The sequence below is a fragment of the Lutra lutra genome, chromosome 8, assembly GCF_902655055.1.
Source record: "Lutra lutra chromosome 8, mLutLut1.2, whole genome shotgun sequence".
NCBI classification, from domain to species: Eukaryota; Metazoa; Chordata; class Mammalia; order Carnivora; family Mustelidae; genus Lutra; species Lutra lutra.
In genome coordinates, this window is record NC_062285.1 from 11,067,360 (window position 1) to 11,085,993 (window position 18,634).

General features: G+C 36.3%; 1 protein-coding gene across 1 annotated transcript in view; it reads left to right on the plus strand.

The window, feature by feature from the left end:
- LOC125107847 (ATP-dependent zinc metalloprotease YME1L1) overlaps positions 1 to 18,634 on the plus strand; it is a 45,093-nt gene that overhangs the window by 11,727 nt on the left and 14,732 nt on the right. The window contains exons 3-9 of the mRNA XM_047743315.1: positions 1,222 to 1,384; positions 3,361 to 3,459; positions 8,191 to 8,300; positions 10,065 to 10,215; positions 10,626 to 10,709; positions 13,791 to 13,873; positions 18,185 to 18,275. Of these exons, the coding sequence (XP_047599271.1) occupies positions 1,222 to 1,384; positions 3,361 to 3,459; positions 8,191 to 8,300; positions 10,065 to 10,215; positions 10,626 to 10,709; positions 13,791 to 13,873; positions 18,185 to 18,275 (781 nt within the window). The remainder of the gene's footprint in view (positions 1 to 1,221; positions 1,385 to 3,360; positions 3,460 to 8,190; positions 8,301 to 10,064; positions 10,216 to 10,625; positions 10,710 to 13,790; positions 13,874 to 18,184; positions 18,276 to 18,634) is intronic.

The window sequence follows — 18,634 nt, forward strand, 5'->3', positions numbered from 1 at the left end:
TCTCATAGGCATTGTACTAATGAGGCAGTTGATTCTGAGAATATGAATGACTTGTCCTAAAGCTAGTAGCTGAGAAACCCCTGGACATCAGTCCAGAACTATATAATCCATGGATCTAACTTCATTCATTTATTTTTGCGTATGTGAAGTTTTTATGAATCTAACTTCACATCAGTCATCAGAAGCTGATACTTTACTTGTTCTGTTTATTTTTGTTTCCCGTGTTAGAACTTCTGGCTGTCTGGGGCTAATTTTTATTTGTCTTTCATGTCTGCCTGACAGCTCCTGTGGACAAGAAAATAACTCACTTCTATCCTATTTGTAGTTAGTTTAGAACTATTTTAATGTGAGTGTATTTTCTTCCTTGGTTTTCACACATTTTTTTGAAAAATTTTTATTTATTTGACAGAGAGAGGTCACAAGTAGGCAGAGAGGCAGGCAGAGAGAGGGGAAGGGAAGCAGGCTCCCTGCTGAGCAGAGAGCCCATCCCAGGACCCCTGGGATCATGACTTGAGCCAAAGGCAGAGGCTTTAACTCACTGAGCCACCCAGGTGCCCCCACACATTTTTTACTTTGTTCAATTTTCCTCTTTATTAGAAGGTAGGTATGGGTAATTATAGAACCTCTCATTTCAAAGTAGGATCTCAGCAGTGAGACCAGAGGAGTGAGATGTCCTTTGGTAACAGCATATCCCCCCCCACCTTTTTTTTTTTTAAATCAAATGTGCTTTTGTTTATGGGCATTAGAGACTGAAGGAAGCTTTAAAAGTCCATAATTTAGAGGCACTATTGGGAATATATTTTTAATCTTTGTCAAGCCTCATATGACTAATCTGCATAGAACCAGAACTATAAAAATATTTGCACCAGGGATGCCTGGGTGGCTTAGTTGGTTAAGTGTCTGCCTTCAGCTTGGGTCACGATCCCAGGGTCTTGGGCTGCTGAGCCGGAGCCTGCTTCTCCCTCTTCCTGCTGCTCCCCCTGCTTTTGCTCTGTCTTCTCTGGCAAATAAATAAATAAATAATGTCTTTTTAAAAATAAATATTTGCACCAATTTGTTTTTTGTTTTGTTTTTTCCAGTTTAGTTTTTAAATATTAGGAAACAAAAAGACTTAATACCTTTGTTAGATTTTTTGAATCCATAATTTTTCAGCTAATAAGAACTCTTTAAGTTAAATATCTTGGTATTAATTGCTAACTTGGTTGACTCATTCTTTTACAGCCTGTACTTAATTTAAGAGACCTTGGATTATCTGAATTAAAACTTGGACAGATTGATCAACTAGTAGACAGTCTACTTCCTGGATTTTGTAAAGGCAAGCGTGTTTCTTCCCATTGGCATACATCTCATATCTCTGCACAGTCCTTCTTTGAAAATAAATATGGTAAGTTGGTGTATTTTTTGTTCAATTTAAGTAAGCCGTTTTAGTTACTAAAAATTTAACAGATAGCATTTATTTATGCTTACTGTGTGTTAGCTTCTTTCCTGAGTTCTGTCCCATTCCTTTCCTTTTTCCTTTTCTCTTTCTTTCCCTCTTTCCTTTCTTTTCCTTTTCTTAATTACCTTTCATATTGGAATAATTTTGGATTTACAGGAAAGTTGCAGAGATAGTACTGAGTTCCTGTATGTCCTTCACCTGGCTTCCTCTGATGTTAACTGCCTGCTTAAACATGGTGCATTTGTCAAAACTAAGAAAATAATATTGGAACAGTATGTTTAACTAAACTATAGACTATATTTAGACTTTACCAAATGAAATTTCATCTTCCTAAATTACTGGTTTTTCCACACTAGGCTTCTTTATTTGTCCCAAGATCTGCTATAGCACATTACATAGATTGTGGAATAGTGGAGTATTGTTTTAATTTTAGGTGACAAACTTTTATTGGATTCCAAGAACCATGCTAGTTTCTGAGAATACATTGAAGTAATAATCATAGTCCTTTTTTTTGAAAGAATGTATATTTTCTTATTTCAGTCTTGTAACAATCTGGTGTTAAAATAAGTTGGTGGTTTGTAGAAGGGGTTTCACTTCATGAGTTTCTTTTTGGATGATGCTTAAACAATAAATGTTAGAACTTATCAAAATACTTTTTTTTTCAATTGATGGAAGAACAGATTTCAGTAATCAGTATAAGCTATAATAGCCCAGGAACATGCAAGTTTAATTCATTTTGTGATAAAGTTTTGATTGAAGTCATACTTGGTATAAACTTAATTCATTTACTAATTATTCTATTGCTTTTATTTCGTATATGGGTTGTAGTATAAGTAAAGAATTCAAGAATGAGAAAAATGAAGTTTTTGAGCTTGGGGCCTTGGACTAAAAATCTGCTTCTATTTTAATGTTACACTACCTCCTTCCTGAGAGAAGTCCTCAGGCTGAGTGGTTAAGGATGAGGAGTAGACTAGGATCAGACTCATTCCTGCCACTGAGTGGCTGTGGCATTTACTTTAGTCCCCCAAACTGCTGTTTTCTCATGTGAAGCGTGAGGAAAAACTCCTTATCTCACTTTGCAGGATCAAATGCAATAATCTAAATAGTTTATTTAGCCCATACTGTGCTATTTGGCTCATAGTTAGTGTTCAGTAGAGTAAAATTTTTGTTACTATCTTAGCTTTGTAGTTTAGATTACTGTTGGTCTTCTGGTCGGCATATTTACATTTCCTTTTAAGGTTCCTTGCCAGCTGTTTTCTTGGCATAGGCAGGCAGAGGTATTAGGACGGGGTGTGTTGATTCCTAGGAAAATCCATGCATTCTGTCTAGGGTATTGGGATAGAGGAGAACCAGTTTCTCTTGGTCCTGTTTACTTCCTCCCGAGGATCACGAATATAAAATAGGATGGGACCCATTAGTCTACTGTGGGAATTCGAAGGACCACCAAAGATGATGGCTTCCAGCTATGGGAGGAACTGTCTTTGAACCTAGTGACCAGAAGCTTTGAGAGAGAAAGATGACTGCTTCGGGTTTACAGTGTTAAATCACATTATTTATTAGCATTTTTGAAATGGTCCCTAGGAAGTAGCAGTTTTTTATCTCTTTGTGTTCTTTGCTAAAAGTAATTTTAGGTAAACACATGTGTCTTTTACCTTGTGGTTTGAATTTAATTTCTTTGGCAGCTGTAGTCATATGTCAGATCAAAAAGATAATCTGTTGGATAACTGGTAGATTGTAGTAATGCGATGAACTGTAATTAGAATAGCAGTATTTTTAAAAACTCCTACAAGCAAAGTCATATGAACAAATAAAAGGCTAAGCTCATACTTTTGCTTTCTAATATTTGATATAATTATTGTATTTTGTGACTTTTTTTTTAGCTTGGTAAATAGAAAATTTACTTTTTTTCAATTTTCCTCCAGGTTACTTAGATATGTTTAGTACTTTACGTTCCTCTTGCTTATACAGACAACATTCAAGAACTCTTAAAAGTATTTGTTCAGATCTTCAGTGCTGGCCAGGTATGAAACAACAACTGCATTTATTTTGAAATTAAAAAAAAAAAGATTTCTTTAACAGCTTCTTATTTATCTTTCTTAATAATATTAATGTTTATAAACAGTCATTTATAGCTCATAGCTCACATTAGAACTGATAGATTATTTGGAGTCAATTAGTTTGGGTATGTCTGATTTTTAGTTGGGGAAATATATATATAGTAGCTGAATTTTGAATGTGAGTGATAAGTGCCACAGTAAATCAAACTTTAGGGAATTTATCTACACCTTCAACATAATTAACTAAGCACGTTTGTTTACTTCCCCATATTCTTAAAATTTCGTTTTTGAAATTGTCCCAATCAATTGCAATGACAGAAAAAAAATTTAAAGTGTAGGAAAAGTCAGGGCAACAGCAGAGGGGTTTCATCAGTGGACCAGAAATTAGAGGACTTTCTATAAGGTAAGAAATAGGTGACATCACATTGATAGCAAAATCAAATATGCATGCATTTACATTTATTTAATTCCAGATGCTAGTGAAGTCTGTTAGGTGACAGTGATAATTGTAGATGAAAAAGACATACGTTACCTACCTTCATGGAACTTAGTGACACAAAAGAGGTGTGTGCTATTTTTTCCAGGAGAAGTTAGGGGAAAAACCCATTTCCAAGTCAGTAACAGTGGATGATTCGTGAACAGTTGAACTGGAAGATTGCCAAAAGTGGGCCAGTCCCAGAATAGATAGCGCTTGTAACTTTTATGCCACAACTGGCAAAAGACTTGTTGTAATAAAGGGTGTGTGTGTAGAGAAGTCTGTCTCTGAAGACTGTGTGAGCATTGAGGCCAAGGAGAGAAATAATGGGTTTGAATCATACACTAATTGTACCCTACTCACTCATTGTAAGTCCGTATTTTGTAGTATAAATGTATTGACCACCTAGCTAGTTTCGAGGAAACCTATCTACAGTCAGTATTGATTACTGTATTCTCTTTGCAATTACAACTGGAACAGCAAGATCTTTACACGTTGAGGAAAACTTGTAGCGTGAAAGAGAGGTGCCACGTAGGGCACAGAGACCAGTAATGCCCTGAAGAAATGGTTAATGCAGAAGACAGAAGAATTCTTAAAGAAGGATGATATATTTTTAAATATTCATGGAAGACTTATAAAAACTGAGCATTCGTTAGGGAATAAGGAAACTCTTCATTTTTAGAAAGTTATAACCTGGGGTCAGGTTCTCTGATCATATAATATTGAAATCAAATAACAGAAAGGATAACTTAAAAAATTCCCAATTCTATGGACATTTAAAGATACTTTTGTAAGTGTCTTGTGGCTGAAGGAAAGAGAAACAAATTGCAGACAATTAGTAATGAACCACAGTGAAAATCAACATCAAAATCTTTGAGGGCCAGCTGTTGCTGAGGGCATTGTGTAATTTATTAGGAAGTAAGAAAGAAAATAAATCGATTACACATTCATTTTGAGAATACTCTAAGTAAATTAGAGAAATTAGTATTTATAAAACGAATATAAGAGAGTTTTACTTAGTTAAATGAAGAACAGATTTAATTTAAGAAAACGAAAATAGAACAATCTAATTAAAAACACTGAGAAAATGTTAGAAGTGTTAGAAGTAAAAAAAGTGATAACAGCCACATATAGGGAAGATTTAAAACTTTGAAGAGTGTGTATAAATAAAAATGTGTTGAAACAGTAATCCAAGTTATAAATGAACAACACTGACTCAAGAGATAAGACAGTAACTATGAACTTTGAAATATAATAGTGTCCCAGAGGCACTTCGGCTCAGATGGTTTTTATGGTTTATGTTCTGTTTTTCAGGACCAAAATCAAGAAAAAGGTAGAATAGGCTTTCCTGTTTATTCCACGAGATTACGGATACTAAAATGTTATCATAGAAAAGGACATGATAGATTGCAGTTTCACCTAATAATGTAAATACAGAAATCATAAATAAAATCTGAAAAAGGAAGTATAGAAATGTGCTTGAAAATATGAATAAGGAATATGAGTGATTTAATATTAGGAAGTATGTTAATTTATGTTCATAGATTAGAAAAGAATAATACTATTTCAATGTATGAAAAAGGCATGTGATAGATTTTAATTGTTACACTTCCTACCAAGTTATCAAAAACTAGAATAGGAAGTTTTAAAATTTATTAAGGATATCTATTAGGATCTTAGGAATATAGGAAATAAGATACTAGTAGCCTGTTTTTGTTGAGTAATTTGGAAGTTTTAAACAATATAATTAAAAAGGAGTTATAGAAGTTTAAGGAAGGTCAAAATTATGATTGTTCTTTGTTTACCAGGTAATATGTTTCCAGAAAACTTAAAAAAATCAACTGAAAGGCTACTCTAGTATCATATAAGATAAATGCATAAAAATCAATATCTTATATTCTATCAATAGCTTTTATTTATAGTTTCTTCCAAACCCATTGAATCTTTTGTCCTCACAAGAAATATTCAACATAATGTATATACATGTATGTATGTGTATACACACATATATGTATACATATGTGTACACACACATACATGTATATACATTATGTTGAATATTTGTGTTATTATTCAGTACAAATATTGTATTGAATGTAATATATAATATATACATGTGTATGTATGTATATGTATGTGTGTGTATATATATATATATATATATATATATATATATATGCGCGCCTGTGAAACTTCATGGAACGAAATAAAAGAGCTGGGTAAACTAAAATGAGAGAATACCATAATCCTCTTTGAAAGGACTCAGTACTATGATAGTTTTAGTTTATGCTCAAATTTATTATTCACTGCCACCATGTTCAAAACCCTAAACACTTGCTATGAAAACCAAGAAGTTGATTTTAAACTTGACAGTAAAATGGGGCACCTGGTTGGCTTAGTAAAACATCCATCTCTTGATCTGGGGTTGTGAGTTCAAGCCCCAAGTTGGGTGCAGAGATTACTTAAAAAAATAAAATAAAAAATAAACTTGGACATAAGAGAATCTTAATTAAATTAATTTAATTTAATCATATCTTAGTTTAATCTTAAATAAGTCCCAAATAGGTAAAGGTCTGAACAAAGTTAAAAGTCAGTAGACTCCATTTTTTTTTTAATTGTTTTATTTGGAGAGGGAGAGAGATAGAGGAGGGGCAGAGGGAAAGGGAGAGGTAGAATCCCAAGCAGACCCCAAGCCCAGTGTGGAGCCTGATGCAGGGCTCGATCCCAGAACCCTGAGACCAGGACCTGAGCCAAAACTAAGAATTGGACAACTTAACTGACTGAGCCACCCAGGGGGGCTTCTCTTAAAATCACTGTTTGGGGGTGAGGCTCTCTAGTCAGGACAGTGCAGAAAACATTAAAGATTAAAAGATAGGTCTATTTTAACCTTATAAGTTGCTGTATCAAAAGACAAAGACATTAAATATTTCAAATATATATGACTTAAAGTTAGTTTACATAACATGCATCCTTTTTATACATGAAAATGGGAAAGGTTATGAGTATTGAATTAACTAAAGAAAATATTGAATAAAAGTAAAAGCTTTTCAAAAATTTCCCCCGTTTCTAATCTGAAATGTAAATTAAACCAGGACACTGCTTTTTGTCTATCAGATTTGTACAAATTAAAAAATTTATAGGGATGCCTGGGCGGCTCAGTTGGTTAAGCTCAGGTTGTGAACCCAGGGTCCTGGGATCAAGTTCCGCATTGCACGCCTTGCTCAGCGGGGAGCCAGCTTCCCCTTCTGCCTGTCGCTCCCCTTGCTTGTGCTCTTTGACAAATAAAATCTTAAAAAAATTTTTTTTAATTAAAAATTTTTATTCTGTATTGGAAAGGAGGTGGAGAAAAGGATACTCCTTTTCATTGGTGGTGTATAAATCAGTAACAGCCTTTTAGAGGGCAGTTTCTTAGTGTTAAATAATTCAGACCTCACGTTTCACTTTTAAGAATTTAGTCTATGTGTGCTGAAAGGTGATATGTATAAGAATTTTAACTGAAGCATTCTTAGCAGTAAGAAAACAGGAAACAACTAATGTCCATGGTAGGAAAGTGGTTGAATATTCAAATCTGATAAATTGGGAAAATATTAACAGCCATTAAATTGAATGTAGTCTGATCTGTTCTAAAAAATGTCCGTGGTATATTGATTGTTCAGTGCAAGAAGATAACTGCAAAAAATTATGTATTATTTTTGTAGAAAGAGCATGTATTTAAATACATAGAAATTTAGTCATGAAGTTTTTTTTCAAAGCTTTTATTATTTTATTTTTCATTTTTTTGAATTAGACTCTATGCCCAGTGTGGAGCCCAATGCAAGCTTGAACTCAAAACCTTGAGATCAAGACTTGAGCTGAAATCAAGAGTCGGATGCTTGACTGACTGAGCCACCCAGGCGCCCTAGTCATGAAATTAACAGTGGGCACTCCTGGGAAGTGGCATTGGGGTTTGAGGAATTAGACACTGACTTTTATTTGATATTCATCAGTGGGTGTTTTTTTCTTTTCACATTTTAAAATTACCGAGAGACTATAAGTTATTTTATAGATTCAATCCATTTTAATGACTTTAATTACCAGGGTAGTGAAGTAACAGACAAAGAACTATGTTAAAAAGTGAGATGATAAACTTAGGATGATGGGCTTGGTGTCAGTTTTGAATCCTAGGTATTTTTCTTATAAGCATTTGCAATGGGGCGTAAATCTGATACTGTTCCATTCAGTTTTCATACAGTCTCGGGGTTTTAAAACTTTGAAATCAAGAACTCGACGTTTACAGTCCACCTCTGAACGATTGGCGGAGACACAGCATATAGCACCATCATTTGTGAAGGTAATTAGACATTATTTTGTTGTTCGAAAAAGCAGTCTTTTAAAAATTATTAAAATGAGAACATTCAATATCTGACTTCTTTTACTGGTCAGTTGATTTTCTGAAGGATTAATAACCTATGTAATCATTACACTTCCAACTCTCGTGAGTGTCCCAGTCATGTCTCTCCTTTGGCCTGTTAGACATCTCCTTTTGTTTTTTGTCCTAAAACACCTACCTGTGTGTTCTCTGTGTTAATGAGTAGCATCTGCCCAAGAGAGAAACCTAGTAATCAACTTTGATTTGTTCATCTTTTCTCTCCTATCATATCCATTAATCACTAAGGTCCTATCGATCTAGCCTCTTAAATATTTCTTAGATCTGTCTCTTTTCATCCCCATTCCACTGCAGAGATAGACTGTAACAGTTTCTTGCCTAAAGGACTCTAATAATCGTTCATTTAGCCTCTTGCCTTTATTTTTTTTAAAGAATTTATTTGAGAGCGAGTGCATGGGAACGCATGCAGGTGGGAGGGGTAGGGGGAGAAAGAGAGAGAATCTCAGGCAGACTCTGCTGAGTGTGGAGCCTGACTGAGCGTGGAGCTCAGCGGTGAGGCTTGATCTCATGACCTTGCTGTCATGACCTGAGTGGAGGTCGAGTTGGATGGTTAACTGACTAACCCTCTCAGGCACCCCTTAGTCTCCTGGTTACCTTTAGTCCAGCCTCCAGACTGCCACCAACCCACCATCTGTCTAAAATGTTTTAATGTAGTAATTGTATTCCCCTGCTTTCTTGTCAGTTTCCTGCTGTAGCATCCACTTGGCCTCTGCCAACCATTTTTCTATTCTCATCTTTAAATATGGCCCCCTCTGAACCTCTGCTGCGCTTGTTTCTTGACATTTAAAGTCCTGTCATACGAGATCGCTTGCCGTTCCCGACTGCTAAGGCCTGTTATTTCATGGCGCTGTCAGATTGTTTATGCTTTGTGTTCCCTGTGGTTTAGAAATCCTATTCTCTGTGACGCCTCTCTTGACTTCTGAGGTAGCATTTATTTTACCACCAGACCTAGAACCTCTTTTTTTTCTCTTTTTAAGATCTTCTTTACTTGAGAGAGGGAATGCATGCGACTAGAGGAGGAGCAAGGTGGGGGAGGGAAAGAGAGGGGAGAGAATCTTCGGCAGACTCCTTGCTGAGCTCGAGCCTGACGTTGGGCTTGATCCATGACTCTGAGATGACGACCTGACCTACAACTGAAAGTTGAATGCTTAACCGACTGAGCCACCCTGGTGCTCCCAGACCTAGAACTTCTAACATAATATCAAAATGATTTCAAAAAATTAGTTATTTGTTTATCTCTCCCCAGTAGACTGAGGACATTCTTTCTGATCATTGGTTATTTATCTTTACATTTTCACAACCTATATGAGTCCAAGTTTGTAAAAGGTACTCAGTAAACATTTAATAAATTAATGAGGTGTTTCCTCTAGTAGGGATAAAGGAGTGTGAACATCAAACCATCAGAACCCTGAGTCCAAAGGCGACCTACTGTTTTCAGTATAGTGTTCTTACAGAGAGTTTCTTTCTTAATCGACTGATGGAAGTATAAGTTCCAGGGTTAGTTTCCTTGCCGTTGATTAAGTAATTTATTTTTGAGTCTTAGTGTAATTCTTCTGATGGTCAACAAAAACTAGAAATTCTAGAATTTTTGGAAGGATTTTTTTGTAAGTGATCATTATATTATTGGGGAGTGTTATCTATATAGTAATGCCTTGTTTGTGTATTTAGGGGTTCCTGTTGCGAGACAGGGGATCGGATGTTGAGAGCTTGGACAAACTCATGAAAACCAAAAATATACCTGAAGCTCACCAAGATGCATTTAAAACTGGTTTTGCAGAGGGTTTTCTGAAAGCTCAAGCCCTAACGCAAAAAACCAATGGTAAGTTGATTAGACACCATCCATATTTGGGAAGAATATCTAAAAGGAAGTCATAGTCCTACCTTTAAGTGGTTACACATATTTTTTCTAACACATATGCACCTTTCCAATGGTTATATTCCATTATATTTGTAACTTAAGCTGTGTCAAAATGGAAATACCTGTTGACAATCTCCCTTTTCTCAAATGAGAACCGGAGTCAAGGACAGAAGCGTGAGTGCCTTCATGAGGTTTTTGATAATAGGGTGCTGAAAGGAAATCATGGCAACTGTACAAAAGAATGTCAGGTTCCAAAATGGAATTTGATGGAACATGATTACCATCAATAACCTAATTCTTGCTTTTCATCAAGGTGTCATTTGTCATTGTTGTTATATGATTTGGGTTTTTTTTTTCTTTTCCTCCTCCAGATTCTCTGAGACGAACTCGTCTGATTCTCTTCGTTCTGCTGCTGTTTGGCATTTATGGACTCTTAAAAAATCCATTTTTATCTGGTAAAGGCTCTTTTTATTTATCTTTTTTTTTTTTTTTTAAGATTTTATTTATTTGACAGATAGAGATCACAGGTAGGCAGCGAGGCAGGCAGGGAGAGAGAGGAGGAAGCAGGCTCCCCGCTGAGCAGAGAGCCCGATATGGGGCTCAATCCCAGGACGCTGGGACCATGACCAGAGCCGAAGGCAGAGGCCTTAACCCACTGAGCCACCTAGGCACCCCTATCTTTTTTTTTTTAATCGTTTAAATACTAGACTTTTTTTTTCATAGTCTGCCTTAGACAGGAGAGAAGAAGCATTTCCTGTTTTGTTTTTGTTTTTTAAAGATTTTATTTATTTATTTGACAGAGAGAGAGAAAGATCACAAGTAGGCAGAGAGGCAGGCAGAGAGAGAGGAAAAGCAGGCTCCGTGCTTAGCGGAGAGCGTGATGTGGGGCTGGATCCCAGGACCCTGAGACCATGACTTGAGCTGAAGGCAAAGGCTTAATCCACTGAGCCACCCAGGCACCCCAGCATTTACTGTTCTGGTGTCTAGGCCTTTCTTTCCTAAGTCAACACTTCACACATTGGGTCAATTTGAGGTGGTTTTTTGCATTGCGGTAGAAAAGTTTTAATCTGTTATGTTTACATGCCAACGGCATTATCAGGCCTCATTATATTTAACATTGCTTTGTGGGTTACAAGAAAAGTTCCTTCAGACACTGTACGAATTTCAAGTTGTATTTTGAGAAAATAATATTTTGTTAATGTTCCAGGGATTATGTTAGAGCAAAAATGTTAGCTTAGCTTCTGTTAATGGTTGGTTTTCCAGACTTCTAGAAAATTACACCTGTCCAATTATAAAATTGAAAAAACATGTAGAATAATTTTATAATAGCAATACAAAGTGAAATAGTCCCCTATTTCAAAGACACACCAATAAAGTTATGAAAAATTTATATATAATACATAAATATATAAAAATTTGGGGTTCCCAGGTGGCTCAGTTGGTTAAGCATCTGCCTTCAGTTCAGGTCATGATCTCAGGGTCCTGGGATTGAAGCGTCTGCACCTTCCCCCACGTGTGTTCTTTCTCTCTCCCCCTCTCCAATAAATAAAATCTAAAAAAAAAAAATATATATATATATATATACACACACACACACGCACACATAAATTTAGTGTACAATTAAGAATTGCCTCAAGCGATTCTCGTAGTTCTCAGTTTACGAGTCTAAAAGGAAGTAATAATGCCCATCCTAAGTAGTTCCTGTCGCTTTCTCAGCTATTCAGTTTTTACTCGTGTTTTCTATGTTCTTTCTGACTGGTTGCCTTGAGAGAAAAAACTGGTAACAATTAAAGAATAACAGTTGGTCTGGATCAGGACTTCATCCCCGAACTTGCCTGTTACCCCAGATATTTTAAGTTTTTTGTGGCATCAAACCTTAGATGAGATTTTAACATCCAGGAATAGTCTTTTTTTTCTTAGGATTTTATTTATTTGACAGGGAGTGAGTGCAAACATGGGGAGCAGCAGGCACAGGGAGAAGCAGGCTCCCCGTTGAGCAGGGAGCCGGATGTGGGGCTCAGTTTCAGGACCCTGAGGTCATGACCTGAGCCGAAGGCAGATGCTTAACCGACTGAGCCATCCAGGCGCCCCCAGAATATTCTTTTTATAGCTAGAGTCACCTTCTTTTGTCTCCTTATTTTCAAAACACAACCAGTGTAGGGACACCATATGATCGATATTGGAGGTGTGGGGTTAGTTCGGGCTATTGTTTTATGTTTCTTAATTTCTTATATTAAACAAAAATATATATCAAAATGTGAAGTGCATTGCCTTATAATTTCTTATAAGGTTCAGGTGGTTTGGCTATAAATTTAATTTGGATAATTTATAAAGTCCCTCTGTGTAGATCCTTAAATAAACAATGTAGTGGGCTAAAACTGTTAGTGTCCAATGTAGAGTTACTATATTACATTTGCTCTGCCAACTTGTGTATTCTTGGTATGTTAAGTGTTTTCAACAAAACTCTGGTTTTGCTTACTGATCTTTTTTTTTTGGCATCTAAATTTCTGTCTTACAGACAATATTTTTTTCTTTTTCTGAGGAAATTAGAAATTGCTCTATTTACTCACTTACATCTGTTCAGTAGGGAAGTTTAACTAAAGGGGTGAGGTTTTAAGAAAGTTTTGTAATAGTTCCCTGTAGTTGAACTGAAGTATTTTACTGTCTTTCCAAGCTTTCACTGTTATTAATGATGTCATTACTGATAAATATCATCTGAGGGCAAATGCAAACTCTCCTGGGCCTTTTTCTAAATCTACAAACCAGAAGTTCTGGGCCATGGCCTGGGAACTTGCATTAATACATTTCTCAAGTGCTTTTTATGCAGAGTTGAGTTTGAGAATGGTTTAAATTTCTCTTGTTAGATATTATAGTAGAAGATGTAAATAATTTTTCATTTTAATTGGAAGGTATAAAGATGTCATTTTAGGGCCACATGGGTGGCTCAGTCGTTAAGTGTCTGCCTTTAGCTATGGTCATGATCCCCGAATCCTGGGATCAAGCCAGTATCAGATGCCCTGCTCAGCGGGAAGCCTGTTCCTCCTCTCCCATTCCCCCTGTTTGTGTTCTTTCCTTCGCCATGTCTCTCTCTGTCAAATAAATAAATTAAATCTTTTAAAAAAAATAAAGATGTCATTTTAATGTGAGTCATTTTTTCCTTGAACATGGTCTAGAAATCTGGAAGATGTAGTTTCTTTACTTCACTATGAATTAATGTATGCAAACTTAGATATAATTTTCTGTACTTTCTTTCTTTTTTTTTTTTTTAAGATTTTATTTATTTATTCGACAGTCAAGTAGGCAGAGAGGCAGGCAGAGACAGAGAGAGGAGGAAGCAGGCTCCCTGCTGAGCAGAGAGCCGGATGTGGGGCTCGACCCAGATCCCTGTGATCTTGACCTGAGCCGAAGGCAGAGGCTTTAACCCACCGAGCCACCCAGGCGCCCCTTTTCTGTACTTTCTTATGTCTGAATAATAAGGTATTTTATGAAGGTATTTCTAAAACCCTCAAATATATAAACATTTTTTTTCTCTTTAGTCCGCTTCCGGACAACAACGGGGCTTGACTCTGCAGTAGATCCCGTCCAGATGAAAAATGTCACCTTTGAACATGTTAAAGGAGTAAGTTAAAAAGTTTACCCTTTAGTCTTCAAATATTATCTAATTATATAAGGCCAATATTTGATTTTAAAGGTATAAAATAGAAAATATATTTATTGGTCTCTACCTCCACTTTGAGGCACTAAAACTCTTATAATTCCCTAAATGACAAGAGTACTAAGTGCATCTTTGCTTCCGCAGTTTGGTCTTTGATGCTGATGTCTGACACAGGGCTTCTAAAATCCCTAGGAATTTCCTGGGTGATGGCACTGTCATTTGTACGAGGCCACTCTGGTGGGCTCCTGGATGGGGCTGGACACTAACGAAGCCATGATTAGAACCTTGGAAGTTTTAGCTTCACTGTGTATTCTCCAGCCCTCTTTTAGGTATTGGGACAGAAGAAATAAATCTCTGCTGTCATTTCTAACAGAAACTAAACCATGATATTTCACATAAGGAAATAATAGAGTATGTTTAACTGTTTTGAAGTCCTATGGGGAAAATACGGAGCGGTGTGAAGAAGATTGGGAGTTTTGAGAGAAAGTTCCCAGTTTTAAATGGGGATATTCAGTGTCTGAGAAGGTGACATTTGAGTGAAGATTTGAAGATGATGGAGTAAACCATGCATGTATTTTTTTTTTAAGATTTTATTTTTAAGTAATCTCTACACCCAACATGGGGCTCAGACTTAACCCTGAGATCAAGAATCACATGCTCTACTGACTGAGCCAGCCAGCTGTGCCTAAACCATGTATGTATTTGAGCAAAGGACTCTTCTAGCCAGAGGAAGAGAGAGAGCAAAGATCCTGAGAATTCACGTGCCTGACTTGTTTGACCGGGCGAAAGCCCACTGTCATGTGGAGTAGAATGGGAGCAGCTACTCTTCCACACTCTGTTCCCTATCTACGCATAAATATTTTTCACAACCTCGACTATCAGGGAATAAAGTACCAGGAGTCACTGTGATAATTTTATACCAAGTAGTCCTTCCGTTCCATTGACAATTTAAACAGCTGTGAGCCGTGTCGGAATTGGGAAAAGATAATAATTGAGGAAGAGGTTGGTGCGGTGAGTATTTGAAAACTGATTAGTGCAGAGGGCCCTGCCCATTTTAAGATGCGCAGTCAGCCTGCTCTCCATTGAACCTGTGCTGAGATTATGGTCCGCGAGGCATTCTTCCTTTCTCCCTGCAGTGTATATACTTCAGTACTCAATGGACTACACTTCTTTTGGCATGAGTCCAGTTCTGATTATGAAGCTAAAGAAGACATATTGATAATGCTAGAAAGGGCTCATCCCAAAGTTTATAGATGATCACAGTTTTCTGTGCTAATCTAAACAAATATTATAATTACTGTTTAAATTTTATATTGCTATCATCGCTATAGAATCTAAATTTATATAGACCAATGTAATTTATAACATTTACCAAAATAGGTGGGTTAGTAGGTGGTACCTGTGATCAGTTTTACTGACTCGTAAAGAGCTAGTATAGGAATTTCATTTCCTTACCTAGAATTTCCGGTCATAGAGGAGTAATTTTATATATAGTTGCCATAAAAATACTAATAAGGGCTTTTATACCTTCATTCATTGCCTTGATCCCTAAACTATATTCTTCTATATAGATTTTATATACCTCAGTTGGGAATTTTCTTGACACAAAGTTTGGGCAGAGGAAATGTAAGTTTAGTTTTTACCTTGACCAAATGTCTTTGGCCTTCTTTTAGTATATGGATATCTTTAAATATTCAAAAAACGTATTTTAGTAGATAAAGGGCCAGATATCTTTTTATATACATAATGTCTTTTTTCTATTTTTTGGAGGGGACCTTATTTTTTTTAAGATCTTATTTATTTACTTATTCAAGAGAGAGTGTGCGAGAGAGCACAAGCAGAGGGAGTGGCAGAGGGAGAGGGAGGAGCAGGCTCCCCGCTGAGCAGAGATCCTGATGTAGGTAGGGCTTGATCCCAGGATCCTGAGATCAGACCTGAGCTGAAGGTAGCTGCTTTACTGACTGAGTCACCCAGACGCCGCCCAGATCTCTTTATAAACATAAATTTTGAAGCTTAGCATTCACACCAAACTGTACAAATCACAAATCTGTACCTTAGTAAGTTTTCACACAGTGAACTCAGTATATTATTGGCACCCAGCTCAAGAAATAAAATATTACCAGAAACTTCCTAGTGTCCCTTTCTTCCTACTGCAAGCATATCGTTGTTCTGTCTCATAACATGTATTAACTGGCCTGTGTTTGAACTTTACATAAACATAATACATGTAGTGTATATGGCTTCTTTCATTCAACGTGATGTTATGAGATCCATCCATGTTTTTACATGAAGTTTTACTTCATTCATCCCCATTGCATAGTATTCTATGAGTCACAATAGTGTGTATTCTCCATTAGGTAGACATTGGGTTGTTTCTAGTTTAGGCCTAAAGAGTGGTCTTGTGAATATTTTTTATATTTCTTGGTGAACATATGTATGTATTTCTCCTTAGGGGTGGACAGAGCTTTACTTAGAAATGTTAACTTTACAAACATTTTATTAAGTTTTAATAATTTAATCAGTATCTTTCAAAGACCATTCTAAGCCTAATTAAAAAACTTGTTTACTCTTTATCGATTGTATACTTCCTAGAGAAAGTCCTAGAAAATGATCTAGGAATCTAAGAGAGTCATGAGTTTAATTCTAGATTTTCATAATGCCCTTCAGCCCAGAGATGTTTCATGATTTAGTACACTTCTTGTCAGGTAGTTCCTTTTTAACCCTGACCAACGTACTTGAGTTCATTTTTTCCCAACTGAAAACTATTCAAAGTTGTCTAATATAGTGTTGCAAATTGGCTGCAAACCTATTATTACACCAGTGTAATTTAAAATAAATACATGAAAGTACACACCTAAATGTGCTTTTAGTTTAAATTGATAGCTAACATTTTTAATGATGTCTGGTTTTGTTTTGTTTTCCTTCAAAAATTTAAGTCTGGAACACAAGGTCTATATTCTGTGGTAGAGCCAAGTCATGGCGGTTTCTCCTCTCTAAGGGTCTTTGCTTTCCAGTTCAGCATACTGCCACCACTAGTATTTAATATCTGGTCTTCTGCACTCATCTTTGATACCGTTCTGGCTCTACATATTTGTATTTGTTACTTCTTGTTGTATGCTAACTAATTTCTGATAGGCAGCTTCTTTTTCCTTTTAAGATTTTATTTATTTGAGAGAAAGTGAGCAAAAGGCAGCTAAGCTGGGAGAGGAGCAGACCTCCCCACTGAGCAGGAGCCCGATGTGGGAGTCAGTCCTGGGATCCTGAAATCATGACCTGGGCCAAAGGCAGACACTTAACTGACTGAGCCACCTGGGCGGCCCTGATAGGCAGCTGTCTTAATCTTAAATCAGAGTTTTTAAAGTTGAGCTAATATTCTGCATGCCATCTTTGTTGACCAAATTGGGCTTTATTCTTGTGAGAGATCTTAATTCTACGTGATTTCTGTATTGGGGGTATTAAATCTTTTATTTTTTTAAAAGATATTATTTATTTGAAAGAGAGATACACAGCAAGAGAGTAAACACAAGCAAGGGGAGTGGGAGAGGGAGAAGCAGGCTTCCTGCTCGGTCCCATGCGGGGCTCGATCCCAAGATGCTGGGATCATGACCTGAGCTGAAGGCAGACACTTAATGAACGAGCCACCCAGGCACCCCGGGATTAAATAATTTAAACTTTTTTTTTGCTACAACCATTTGCAAAACAATATCCGTACACTATAGCTTTATTTTAGCTTAATTTTAATCCCTACACTAAAGCTTAATTTTAGCTTTATTATAGTCTCCATCCTTTGACATTTTAAGGAACTAAGTCATTTACGACCTAGTCGTAATTCCTTATAATGAAAATAATCTAAGAGTTAATCACAAGGTAATGTTATAACTTAAACACCCAGGCTCCCTTTTCGTTGATATGTATTAAGCCCACATAATTTGCCCCTAAGCTTATAAACCAGGTCAAAAGTTCTGGATTTGAAACTTGTGAGTCTTTCTGTTTATGTCAAATGCCGCTGATACATTTAACTAGAGTTGTGAATATAAGTCCTTGTTAACTGGGGAAACACTATTTCTCAAAAATTTAAGAAGTTAAAATATTTTTTTGTTGAGATATTTAAGGAGACCGTTTAATTGGCAAAAGGAGTCGGGTGAAAACCCTTTTGTGTGTGCATTTGTAAGGGAGTCTTCTAGTTAATTTCCAGTTCAATTTACTATTTTCAAAGAGGAGGCCTTGATAATCTAATCATTATTTATAATCATTTGATAAATTGTGTCATTTTAGGTGGAGGAAGCTAAACAGGAATTACAGGAGGTTGTTGAATTCTTGAAAAATCCACAAAAATTTACTGTGCTTGGAGGTAAACTTCCAAAAGGTAAGGTCCCTTCCCTTTATCCATGACTTGACATTAAAAAAAAATACTATAATCCATAGGTAATTTAATTTTTACCAACTTAAAAGCTTAAAGTTTAGTTCTTCATGGCTATTTTATAAATAAGTCTTCATCCTGAACATACCATTGTATAACCTGTTTTTGAGAGGAGGGGGATTTTGAATTTTATTACAATTTCAGATTTTATTTTTTTTTTAAAGATTTTATTTATTTATTTGACGGACAGAGATCACAAGTAGGCAGAGAGGCAAGCAGAGAGAGAGAGAGGAGGAAGAAGGCTCCCTGCAGAGCAGAGAGCCTGATGCGGGGCTCGATCCCAGGACCCTGGGACCATGACCCGA